General features: G+C 42.5%; 1 protein-coding gene across 1 annotated transcript in view; it reads left to right on the top strand.

Annotated features, from left to right (window-relative positions):
• CPT1A (carnitine palmitoyltransferase 1A) overlaps positions 1–13,167 on the top strand; it is a 66,539-nt gene that overhangs the window by 15,346 nt on the left and 38,026 nt on the right. Inside the window, exons 2-3 of the mRNA XM_051964863.1 lie at positions 7,378–7,532; positions 9,753–9,892. Of these exons, the coding sequence (XP_051820823.1) occupies positions 7,392–7,532; positions 9,753–9,892 (281 nt within the window). The 5' untranslated portion in view covers positions 7,378–7,391. The remainder of the gene's footprint in view (positions 1–7,377; positions 7,533–9,752; positions 9,893–13,167) is intronic.

Genomic DNA, 13,167 nt, shown 5'->3' with positions numbered 1-13,167 from the left:
TATTTTGTCGTTATTCACTTGTTTCAGTTGTGCACAAGTCTTTGTGACCCCATTTGGGAGTTTGTTAACAGAGATACTGGAATGGTTTATCATTTTCTTCTCCAGCTCATTTTACGGATGAGGAAACTGAGGCTGACAAAGGTGACTCATCCAGAGTCACACAGCCAGGAAGTATCTGAGGCCAGATTTAAACTCAGGAGGATGAATCTTCCTGATTTCAGGCCTGGTACTCCATCCATTGTACCACCTAGCTGCCCAGATTACCCCATAGGGGAGTTGTAAATGCTAATATTTGGATGTAGCATCTCCCGGGTCAGAATGTCCACTCCCCGAAGATCTGACACTTAAAGGGTGATTGCTCAAGGACATGGTTGGAAAACCCCGTCACCAGAATAGGGCTTTCATGCTGCTTTATTCCTCCCTCCCCCATCCTACTTGTCCCCTGGCATGAGGAAAGAAATCTGTAAATCTGGCTTCTTGCTTTGCAAGACGCTGCCCTCTCCTCCACTTCCAGGCATCATCCGTCTGTCTCAGCATTTGTTAAGACTAGCAAATCATCAATAGCTTTGCCTGGCAGGGAGATGAACCGGAAGCGTTAAGTCATATCTGTCCAACTGGGGGATTGGTTTTCTAACTCGTAGATTACTGAACTTGGAGACGGTGCTTTGGACAACAAAGAGCTGATTGTGAGGGGGGGGAAGGATTTCAGGATGAGGGTGAGGACAAAATTGAAGAAGAGCTTAGTTACTCAAGCTCTGGGTTGTTTTTATTGGGGATGGAGTGGATCAGGAAGATGTCAGTTCTAAGAAGCAGGAGATTCTCCTACATGTCAGTGTCAGGTGCTTAACAAATGATGATGGCTCCAGAAACCGCTACTATTCTTATCCCTTAATAACCATGGGAAATGATGGGTTTAGTAGGACGTAAGAATCTAATCAGGAGAACTGGGCAGGATCCTGACCGACCCTCAAGAGATCCTTTGGATTCTCAGTTTCCTAGTCTGGAAAAGGAGGCGATTGTTCTAGATGATCCAAGAGAAGGCTGCCTGAGAGCTCTCAATGGTGGGTGTCTATTTATTTTTGTTACTAGAGCTAAGCCTAGGTCAGTGGGTGGAGTTCCCTCTGTTGACAATGGAGTTCAGATATTTATGGAGCCATGTTTCTTTTGGGGGGGGGGTGTAAACAAAAGATTTAAGGAGGGGTTTCTGACCTGAAGAATTTGTAGACTATTTTTGAAATTAAAGAAATACTTGAGATAATTTTAAAATAATCTAATGCATTAAAAGTGAAAAGTAGTTCTCTACAAATGCTTTAGGGTCATAGATCATGAAGTAAAGGCTTGAGGGGAGTGGGCCACGGTGAAGGAAGCCTTGGAGGAAGTGAAGGAGGGGCTCTACCCAGAGTAGAAGAGAAGAGCAGCAGAAGGTATAAACCAAAGCGGGTCACGATAGGAGAGAAGGGAGGTTTGTATAGTAGAAGGCCCCAATTTGGTTTGGCCAAGGTAGAGGAAGAAGAAAAAAAGAGAAGAAGATAAATTCTTTCTGTTCAGGAAAACTTTGACAAGAGCTTTAATAATAAGAGCTGTTATTTATGCAGTTCCTGCTAGAGGCTTGCAAAGTGCTCATTTGATCCTTTGCTACAATCCTGAGAGCTAGTTCTTGTTATTTCTATTTTACAGTTGAGGAAACCAAGGCAGACAGAGAGGTTGAGTGATTTTGCCCCAGGTCCTCATTCATAATTGTTGTTTATTATTGATCACATATTGATCACATTATTGATCATATTGAGCCATCAAATTCATTGATACGGAAGCCATCTGTCACATTATTCTTGGGGATCCCCTTTTAGTTTGGAGCACAGTCACAAGTCTCCAGTTGGGCGGAAGGTAGCAATTCATTGAGGTGTTGAAGTGAGAGTGATCATGTGAGGCAGTGGTAAGGAAGGAGTGTTTCCTAGGCATAGGGCACTACCTGGGTAAAGAAAGGCACAATAGGAATTGAGTATTGGGTCTGAGCAATAGAATAAGAGCACAATGAGGGAGTCATGTATCCCACATCCCTCTGCTAAACAGAGGAGGTTCTATTTGACCCAGAGACAACTGGGAGCCATTGGAATATTATAAATGAGGGCGGAAAGGGGGGTGACATGGATCAGATCTCTGTTAGCAGGGCTTTTGCCCAAGCTGTGCCCATGCTTGGAGCACCTTCCTTCCCTCATCTAGTTTCCTTCAGAACTGACCCATCTCCCCTTCCACATGAGACCTTTCCTGCTTGCTCCTGCTTCCTGAAATGATCTTGTGCTTACCTCTCTGCATGTCCCCTTATCTGTGGAGACACATTTCTCAGGAGAAGAATGGCAGCTTCTTGAGGGCTCTTGGGGTTCTCTTTGCCTCTGCATCCTCACTGCTTGCCTGTTTCTTTGAGTGAGAGCTCAGTTTCTTCTCATCTCTAAATGGAGATGAGACCTTGGTGTTTACTGCTTCCTGCAATGAGGGAATGATGTGCACTGACCAGCCTTAAAGTACCTTGTAGATGTTATTTATGGGAGCCACTCATTCTGTGTTCGGGGCCAGAGAACGGCGACTGGAGAAGTGTGTCTGTCCATGGGACGTCGCAGAGAAGGGGAGATCATTTAGGAAACTGCCTATGAGGTGGAGGAAGGCCCGACCATGGGGTAACAACAGAAACATCGAGGAAGGAGCAGGAACAAATGGGAATAACAGGAGGTATTACTACAGGTAGAGATAGAAAGCATTAAGTCTGGGTGCTGGGACCACTATGATGTCATTCAGTGGCAACTGGGTGATGGAGAAAGTTTGGGGTAACAGGGGAAGGAACTGGAGGAGGAGATATTAATGGATAGTCTCAGCGGGCACCAATTTGAAAGGAAGAAGTCAGGATGAGTCAGTGATTTCATTGGGCCAAGGAACTCCCAGATGCAGAATCCCTCCACCAAGGCAGGTCTGCACCTTCTCTGTGGGATAAAGGGTTTAGCCAGGGTCACACAATCAGTATCGATGTGAGAGGGGGGCCTTGAACTTGGGTCTTTCTAACTTTGAGGCTGACCCAGTTTAATAGGCACTTCAACCATGAGTAATCCGTGCTTAATGAATGTTAATTGTCCATCCAAGGAGTCCAAAGTCTGAGGGTGGGAATGGAAAAGGCTCCTGAAAGAAACCAACAGAAAATATAGCCCTATAAAAACATTGGAAAGGAAGCCAAAGAATATCTTGCCAAACACAGGTGGGAAAAGCCCATTCTCTGGAAGTGACCTTAGGAAGGAGGAGGAAATGGGAAGGAGGAAGGGCTTGGTGGAGTGCCACCAGCTCCACCTTGATCTTGTTAAGCTAATCAGGGGGATCCATTCACTTCGGGCTGAGTAGCCATTTATCTCACCAGAATACTTATTGTCCACACCTGCTATGACAGACATCTGTCTGCCAATGCTGCTCAGACTGAGGGGGATTATCAAATAATTCACTAAAGGAGGCAGCTACGGGGCACAGTGGATAGAGCACCTGCCCTAAAGTCAGGAGGACCTGAGTTCAAATCTGGCTTAGCTGTGTGAACCTGGGCAAGTCACTTAGCTCTTCTTGCCTCAGCAAAACAATAATAAGTATAAATATAAAATAAATAAGTCTAATTTAAAATACCATAATTGGTATTTTTACTGTATACCCTCAAAACATCATTATCTCATTTGATTCTTAATCCCCATGTTACAGATACGGAGACAGACAGAGAGCTTTCCTCTCCTGGAATAGTTTTGTATTTGCTTATCTGTGTAAATGTTGCATGTCCCCTGTGGGGACAGAGAGAGTGTTTTGTTTGGTCTGGCCCAGTGCCTTGCACAATACCGACATCGCTTAGTAAATGCTTGCTGGAAAAATAACGCTGGGTCGAGGGCTCCTTTCTCACCGGCTCACTTGAACCTCAGTGAAGAGTCCAGCAGCAGGTGGGTGAGCTTTAGCCTTTGGGTGGCGGTGGGCAGTGGAGGCTGGGGGGAAAGGAGGCTGCTTTCCTTCTAACTCTTCCTTCCTCCCAGCCAAAGGAAACTGAAAGTCCTTCTTGGGCCCTTAAAGACCATTACTTTGGCTTTGAGGAAGTGAGACTAAAAGGGCTCTGCTCCGGGAGAGCGATAGGCCTCCATCAGGGCTACAATGTAACACATCCCCAGGAAACAGTAACAAGGCCGGGGAAGCGAGAGGGCAACATTGTAGCCAACCAGGGGATGTGGGAAGCTGGGAGCCTAAGGGCTCGTCTCTTCTGGCGCCCCCTCTGGTTCCTCTGTGCTATAGCAAGGCTCCTAGAGCTCCCAGCAGTTGGTTAAACAGTAATCGGCCACACCCCCTTTAATCTCAGATGGCACCGGAGAGTTGGGCAAAGTTCTTCCTGACGCCTGCCTTATTTTTATGGCACAGCATCAGAAGGAAGGGCACTTTACCGGACTCATTTAACGCAGTAAACATTTATTGGAGGCAGGTGCCCAGGCCAGAATGCTGGCACTCGGAGGGTTCAAATCCTGCCCCAGCCCTTTCTAGCTACGTGACTCTGGACAAGGCAGGCGTGTGCCTCAGTTTCCCCATCTGTGAAGAGAGAGGGCTGGGCTAGACGAAGCCAGAGTGCAAACAGCTCTAGGTCTGGGGGGTTGCTTTTGCTGCTTGTCTGCTGCCCAGCTGTTACTAATCTCTTACAGCTGGTGAGTTTTTCACTAGGGATACAAAAAAAGACAATAAACAAGATGGTTTTTGCCTTCAAGGAATTTCCAATGTCCTGGGACAGGTACAGCAGGTACCTGTATAAATGCAAAGAAGTGACAGCGTGTTCCTATGTAAATACAAACACATGCAAATACATCATATGCAAATAGAAGAGTTCTGTGGGAGAAGGAAGTGAGGTGCTCCTCCAATAAGGGAATTTATTGTCTATTTCCCTTTGCAAGCACTGATTGAGTGATCAGGGTAGTCAATAAACACTTGCTCCTGCCTCATTCTGGGCTGAGATCCATTCCCCAATGGGGTAAAGGGCACGGGGCGGGGGAGACTATTATTGTAAGCTCGCAGTTTTATGGAGCTGGAAGGTGCCTTATCGGAGATTTGGTGGTTGTGGCGAACTGAGGTTGGCTGAGGTCATTCAAGCAACCCTCCAACTGTTAGTGTTTATTAAGTGCATCCTATCTACACAGCAAGCACCAAGCTTCCGTTCTCTGGAGGATACAGCTGGCATATGGATAAGTAGATACAAAACATATACAAGGTGATTTGGGGAGTGGGGAAGGGGAGGAGAAAGTACTAGGGGGATGAGAAAAGGCCACAAAGCCAAGGGGGTGGAGTACCTTCCAGGTTGGGGATAAAACCCGTCCAGAGTCAGGCTGTTTTGTATGAAGAACCCAATGAGAAGTCCGGTTTAACAGTACCTGAAGGGAAGCAGTGTGTAATAAGTCTGGTCTAGGTAAGCTGGAGTCCAGTAGAGAAGAGTAAGAGGGAGCCACGGGGGCTTTAGAAAGAGGAAAGACTTGCATCAGGGAGCCCACAGAGAAGCTCGCTGGAATAGGCTAAATGAAAAGACCTGTGCCAGAGGAACGGTATTGTGGGTGGACACCTGTGTTATGGATGCAGAGGAGATGTGGGAGTATTCTAGCCAAGGCTTGGCCACTGACTGGATGGGGGCAGAGTCACTTTGCCCTGGGTTGTCTGCTCTTGCCTCTCTCTTTCCTTGTTTTCTCAAAGTCTGAATACCTCATCTGCTAATGGGGGTGACCATTTGCACTAATTGGCTTTTCCAGAATGGCTTCATTTTTCTTTTGGTTTTTAAGTGGTTCTTTAGATCAGTGGGAAGATTTCTTTCTGCTTTTTCACCCTGCTCTCAGGGCTCTTTTGCTTTCTCTCTTGCTTTCATTTCATCCATTATCGATAACTTATGCCCTACATTCGAAAGGTGTTTATGGAGAGGTGGAGGGAGGGCACTGACCTGGGGAGTACTGGCAGCTGAGGGAAGAACAAGCACCCAGATGATGGCGGTGCTATTCTAAAAGAAGCTCATCTTGACTGGCTGTGACCCCCAGAGTAGTGGGTGGCTCTAAGTCAGCCATAGAGTCTCTGAGACTTGTTTGGTGATGGTGTGTTGATGTGGACTGAGTCTAACAGCCAGCCCCAGATACATGGCAATAGATACTTGATATGTATTATAATATATACAATATATACTGATATGTATTATAAAACATATATGTAATATATTGTGCATATAATCTATGTTTTATATATATATATATAACCTGTTATGTATTATATATGTTATATATATGAACCTGTTATATATTAATATAAATATATGTTTGTCATTGATGGGTCTCAAACCCAGGTCTTCCTAGTTTCAAAATTGGGTCTCCATTTAGTATGCCATATTTCCTTTTTTAATATTTGATTAGTTTAATTGAAAGAGAAGTGGACGTGGCCTTTCACGATAAGTGCTCAGGGGAAGTTCCAGATTTAGTAAAAGTCAACTCCAAAGGTAAAGTAAGGTTTCAAGGCTAGGAACCAGCCAGTCCCTTGTTTCGGGAGTGAGGGTGGGGGGAAGGGGGGTGTTGGCACAATACTTTGCACTCAAAGTTATAAGCTCGTTAGATGCGTATATTATTTCCAAAGACAGAGATCATAATTTGTCCTATGAACTCCCCCCAGCCATATGGGAAAAGTCAAGTGGATGAGAATGCTTGTTGTCCAGTCTGTTCTTGAACAAACCACTGAGTCCTACTGTAGGGCCTGTGTCTTGGACAGACACTGCCACTGGAGAGGGAGCAGCTGAGCCCACAACTGAGTGAGGAGAGCATAGGCTCAGTTGCCTTGGGGAGACTGCTTTTCCTTAAAGCAAAGGTCCATCTTTTTAAATGCCAGTATTCTTCTAGAGTTTATGTAATGAGAGTTCTAGAATTCTGCAGCCTTGCACATAGTAGGCATTTAATGAACGTCTGAACTGAATCAATTCTAAATGAGATTAGATTTTGGCATACGGGGAATTGAGCAGTGATGGGGCTCATTGCATTGTCTAGAGTTGTGGAATGACCTGAGAATCTTGACTTGGGTTGGGTGCTAGGGAAGGACCTTGGGAACCTGTTCCCAGTTCCTGATTCAATTTATCTAAAAAATAAAAAATACTGGACAGACATACAGTTGAGGCAAAGGGGCTATATATGGAGAGTATTTTTAAGAGTTAGTACTGCCTCTAGTTCTATCAAAGGGAATGTTTTTAAAGTCAGCATTCTTATAGGGGAATAGCATAACAATTCAGAAATTTCTTCATTTTAGTGTTGAGTTTTCCCAGAATAAGGACAAGATTCTACTTTCTTATAATTATTTTCATCCCTCTTCTTTTGGCAGGGTGCTGAATAAAGATGGCGGAAGCCCACCAAGCCGTAGCATTCCAGTTCACGGTCACTCCAGATGGAATTGACCTCCGTCTGAGTCATGAAGCTCTGAAGCAGATTTACCTCTCAGGCCTCCACTCATGGAAGAAGAAGTTCATCCGATTCAAGGTCTTTGTCTTTCAGTCAATGATGCTTTAGAACAGTGGTTCTCAAACTTTTGTTCTCATAATCTTTATACTATTAAAAAATTATTGTTCAGAGTTTTTTTTTCAATGTGAGTAATATTTATAGATATTTACCATGTTAGAAATAAAAACTAACTTTAAATTTGAAGACTCTCTGAAAGAGTTTTCAGAGATCTCCAGGAATCTGTAGATCACACTTTGAGAACCACTGCTTTAGAAGATGTATTAGGACATGAGAAAAATGTTTGAATTGGAGGATCCTTAGAAATCCTCCATTATCAGTGGTTTTTTCTTTCTCAGTCTTAATATTGTGTTTACTGTTCTTATTTGTCTCCGATGCTCTTTGGAAGCTCTGGAGGAATACATCTTAAATAGTGAGCTGGGGCCACCTATTTGAAAAATTCAGCAATGGTATCAACACAGGGTTGACCTGACAGGGCCAGAAAGTGTGGGAGCCTTGGTTTTAAGTAAAAGTCATCCCTCTCAATCTCCTCTTGAGGGAATGCTGGATTATCAAGGCTTTGTGTACACAGGAATCTCGAGGCAGGACTTTTCAGATTTGAGAATATCCCTAGTTAGAGGTATTGTCTCTTGGCTGTGTGGGACTTTGCAGCCTACAGACTTTGCAAATAATCCCCAAGGTCTCCAACTCTGTGACTTCAAAAAGTTATTATGATCTAGGAAATATAAAAGACTACACTGATGACCAGAATTTTAAAAATCACATGATTATATCACTACTTGCCTCTCAAAATGCTTTTGATGAAATCCTCATTTCTGTTTAAAACACCAAAAAGCACAGCAATAAATGGACTTTTCCTTGATGTGGCATTTTATATGTCTCTTAAAAGATACTTTTTTAAAATGATGAGATATGAATCCTGAAAGTTTTGCACATGGAGGCATTAGGTTGTGAGATCCTCCAAGTCAGGGGCTGTCTTTTGCCTTTTTTTGTATTCTCAGACTTAGCCCAGTGCCTGCCATATACATAACGGGCCCTTGTTCAATGTTGATTGATTGATTGCATCCAGGGTGCCTTTTTTGTGCCTCCACATGTCAACAATAGAAAAGGGCATTCCAGAGCCAGAGATCTCTGGATCTTAGGAAGGGCAGAACAGGCAGCCCTAGCAGGAGCAGGATTGCCAAAATAGGTCCAGTGATGACCACAGTGGGACGAGCCAGGCTGCCATGCAGACCCTATTCTTATCCGAGATTTGAACTGTCTCTAGGGGGATGGTTTTTAATCCATGGCAAGCTGTATTCTAGTTTTTAATGAGAGAGAGGAAATAGAATTTGCTTTAGTTTCTATTGTTTTTTGTAAAAAAGTTACAGAGACCTAAATGTGTTTCTGATTAGTGGATTTCCAAGGGAAAATTGCATTTTTATTAATATCTATTTATAGTAAAAAAAAAAAATTGAGAGTCACAAACAAGTTATTAGTGGAAACAGTTTAATTTAGAAAGCAAGAAAAGTCCAAAGTTCCATTTTTTAAAAAATAAAAACATACTGATTTAGCTTTTTCAGATTAATCCTTCCCACATCCTTGTTAGGAAAAGAAGTCATATATCCCATCATCCCCATTGTACAGATGAGGGACCTAAGGCTGAGAATTTAAAAAAGACAGAAGGTTTATTCAAAGGCTTAAATTCACTTTTGGTTGTTGTTCTTAGGTTCTGTTTCTTCAGCCAGGTAAATTTAATTATTCCTCAGTGGGAATGCTTATTTAAGCTCACTGGGTTTTCTTAATCAGCTGAGCCAATGAAAGTAAAGAACAGCAGACCAAAGAGCCAGTGTGCCCAATCTGAGAGCTTTATTAGAGGTCCCTGAAGAAGCGTGGGACTCTTTGTGTACCTGTGATGGAGGCTGGCCAGGAGTTAGGTGGTTAGAGGTTTATACTGATGGAGGGTGGAAAGATGAGGCTAGTCCCTAACAATGAATAATCAGAAAATTGCCAGCATTTTCTTTGGAACACATCCAGACTTTGCTATTACAAGGGACCCACGAACTCCCTTTTGTCCAACTGGGGATTCTTGCCTTGGATTCAGAGTGAGTGACCTAGTGCCCAGTTAGGGGCCAGCGAAAGGCAACTCTAGGTCACCCTTGGATCAAGATAAGCTGCTTAGAAATGCCAGGGTCTTGTGACACCTTGAGTGAAAGCAGAGCTTACTGGTCTCCAAAGCTACCTCTGTGTGTTTATTTTTAGAATGGAATCATCACAGGCGTGTATCCTGCGAGCCCATCCAGCTGGCTTATTGTGGTGGTGGGGGTGATGTCAACCATGTACGCAAAAGTTGATCCTTCATTAGGAATAATAGCAAAGATCAATCAAACTCTTGGAACAACGTAAGTGGGAATTTCATGCTTCAAATTCTCCTGCTAATGGGTTTTATATGCTGACATCAATCCTTTGAAGTTGATAAAGATTATTAAAATCCCATGGATTTTGATTTAAGATGTTTAGCTCATTTTCCCATGTGTTCTCTTGTCATTTGCTTGTTCTAATGGAGCAGCTCCAGACTCACTGCTTTTCTTTTTGGAATCAGAATAGGTCCTCCGCAGCACGAGGTAGGGGTCTCGACGAGAAGAGGCCGCCGTTGGAGATACTGAGGAGGTGTTGGTTTCTGGTACTGAGCTTTCTTTGGTATCATAGTGTCCAGTTCCAGAATTCTTAGGAGCTCTGATTGCCCTGAGGCATCCTTGGGGAGGTCCTCCCAAGGCCGGGAGGGCAGCTCTAGAACCACCTTATTGTTTTAGCTATCTGAATTTTCAGGATTCATATAGACTCTGAGAAGATTGTGGTGAATGATTGTGATGGAGGCCTTTGGGCATTTTGGGGTGTTTCCTGTTTTTGAGGTGACATGGGCAATGATTTCTGTATTTCTTTGTGTATACAACTTTGGAGTGAGGGCTAGTTAGATAGCAAGGTGCTGATCCAAGGCGATCCCGATAAACTTTGGATATAAAAATGCCATCTGCATCCAGAAAAGCAACTGTGGAGATTGAGTGTAAATCAACACATGCTGTGTGTTCACTTCTTTTTTTATGTTTTTATGGTTTTCCCTTTTGTTTTGATTTTTCTCTCCCAATATGATTCATAAAGAAATGTATATTAAATAAATAAAGCAAAAAGGAGATCAAGGTATTGAGTCATTCCAGGATTAGCAAAGGTTTAGTTTCCCAATCCTCTGCCACCAGTGAGACCACCTCCAAGAGACTATGTTCAGTTCTGGGCACCAGACTTAGGAAAGATATATTAATCTGGGGAGCAGTCAGAGGGCCATAACCAGTAATCAGCAATCAGTCATGAATCAGTGATCTCAAGGTCGTCCGCATGAAATTCTGATGAAGGAGCCTAGGATGTGATAGCTATCTTCAAGTGTTTAAAGAGCTTTAAAGATTTATTCTTTGTGAATCCTGAGGGCAAAGCTGAGAGCAGATTTAGGCTCAACATTCTGCAACGCTAGATTTGGGCATTCAGTTAGAGATGTCGGTGATAGGAAAAGGGAGGGAAAGGAGAATTAGGAACCTGTTGCATCTGGTCTCAGAATTCATTAGCCAAGCAGGAGCCAGGGATCAGGGAAAGTCAGAGACATAGAAAGTGTAAGTTTGCTTCCACGATTTATGAAGGTTTAGAAAGTTGAGATAGACAAAACAGCTGCCACCAGTCACCTTGAATAGATGAGCCTAATCATTGAAGCATCTTTTCCCATGATGAACTATGCTGAATTTTACAGGGTGACTTAGCCTTGGGTACATGCCAATTTCTCTTGTTTATCAAATGACACATTTCAGGTTGTTATTTAATTTCTTATCCTTTTTGAAGATTGTTGTGCAATCTGAATTGGCATTTGTTGATACTTAAATTGCTTCCTACGGGCTATTGGGAAGCTCTGAGATTTGACAAGAGCATTTCTCATGAAATTAACTTGGGATTCCTCCCTGTCCCTATCCTGTGCATTATCTTGATTTGTCCTCTGGTCTCTCTTTCCAATATTTATGGAAAGTTTTGTTTTGTTGTGTTTTATTTCATGAAATGTGATATTTTAACTTTTTCAATCTATTTTTTCTTGGAGATAAATTATCTTATGGAATTTTGTCTTCTAGATTTGTTGATTTGGTTTGTGGAGCTCTGAGATCTTCTAGTTTTGAGATTTTTAAATGATTTACTCTCTTCTGCCATCTCTGCTTTTTTCCTTTTTTCTGCTGGCTCATTTCTCCAACCATTCTCCTACTTTTCCTTTAAAGTTGTGTAGATGTGAGTAGTTGAGGGCTTCCTTCTTTTTTCTTCTTTTTTCTCCATCTTAACATTGATGTCCTTCTTTTTTGTTTAACATCCTTGTTACTGTTTTAAGGGTGTGCTTGACTCAGGTGGGACTGCCTGTTCTGTCCTTTTGACAGAAGTTCCCCCTGGATAGATTCCAAGAAGGAATTAAGACTTTTGGAAAGGCCCAAGATCCAGTGCTGAATCCTTCTCCCTTAAAACAAATAAGAGAGGAATTTCCCAGTTCCCTCTCTGTAGCAAACAATTCAGAGAAGGGGCACCTGGCATGATAAAACAATGGGAATCCCTAGAGGTAAGCATTTTGTTTTCTGACTGACCTCACCTCCCATGTGCAATGACCAAATATAAGAATATTAGCTGTTCCTCCTCAGGACTATTCAGTTTAGGCCCACAGTGGGCAGTTGAACCTAGACAGAAGTAGAAAAACTAGTGAACTGAAGATGGAAGTGCTGAGTTTTCGCATTGTGATTTCCTTTCTTGTTCTCTTTCATCTAGCCCAATTAGCCTTTAATGTGTTCCTCGCACAGAACATACTCTCTAGTTTCCATACCTTTGCACTGTCTGTCCCTGGACTGAAAGACACTCTTTCCATGTCCATCTTTTGATAGAATCTCTTCTTTCAAGAAGCACCTCAGGTCCCACCTTATCATGACATCTTCTCTGATTCTCTCCGACTACTCCATGACACCCCTCACAAATTAACTTGTCTCTAACAGCTTTCCACATTTATTCTCTATGTGAGTGTTTGGATTCTTGTTGTGTTGTGAATTACACATAACTCCATTTGTATTTGTAGTCTTGACTCTTAGCACACAGTAAGTACTCAATAAACACTTGTAGAGTTATTGCATATTAACATTTATGAGTACTGGAAGGTTGTAGACAGAGTAACATGCATAAAAAGAACACTTGACTTTTTCTTTTCTTTTCTAGTTGACTATATTGTCATATTCCAAGTTGGTTGTATGGGGATACAAGGTCATATGTGATAAGAAGTGTAATATGCTTTTAAATTAGTCGTGTCAACTCTTGTAGCAACGGGGGCCACTGAACCATTCACAGACCGATTTAGAAAATCATATAATAACATTATCTATGTTTTGACTTATCTTGTTAAATATTTCCCTGTTACATTTTAATCTAGTTCCTACCTCACATAGAAGTACTGGGCATATTTGACATCTGCTTTAAATAGTTTAAGCTAAAGGATACAGGGGGGATTTTTATGGAACATCTAGCTCATTTGGGTGTGAGTGTCAGCCATTTAGAGAGGATTCTGTAGTGATTGGACTGAGTTAAGATAAAAGTTCCTTTTAAGAGCAGACTTAATTTGATC

The sequence above is a fragment of the Antechinus flavipes genome, chromosome 6 (genome assembly GCF_016432865.1).
Source record: "Antechinus flavipes isolate AdamAnt ecotype Samford, QLD, Australia chromosome 6, AdamAnt_v2, whole genome shotgun sequence".
Taxonomy (NCBI): Eukaryota; Metazoa; Chordata; class Mammalia; order Dasyuromorphia; family Dasyuridae; genus Antechinus; species Antechinus flavipes.
This window is presented reverse-complemented; position numbering and strand designations above follow the sequence as displayed.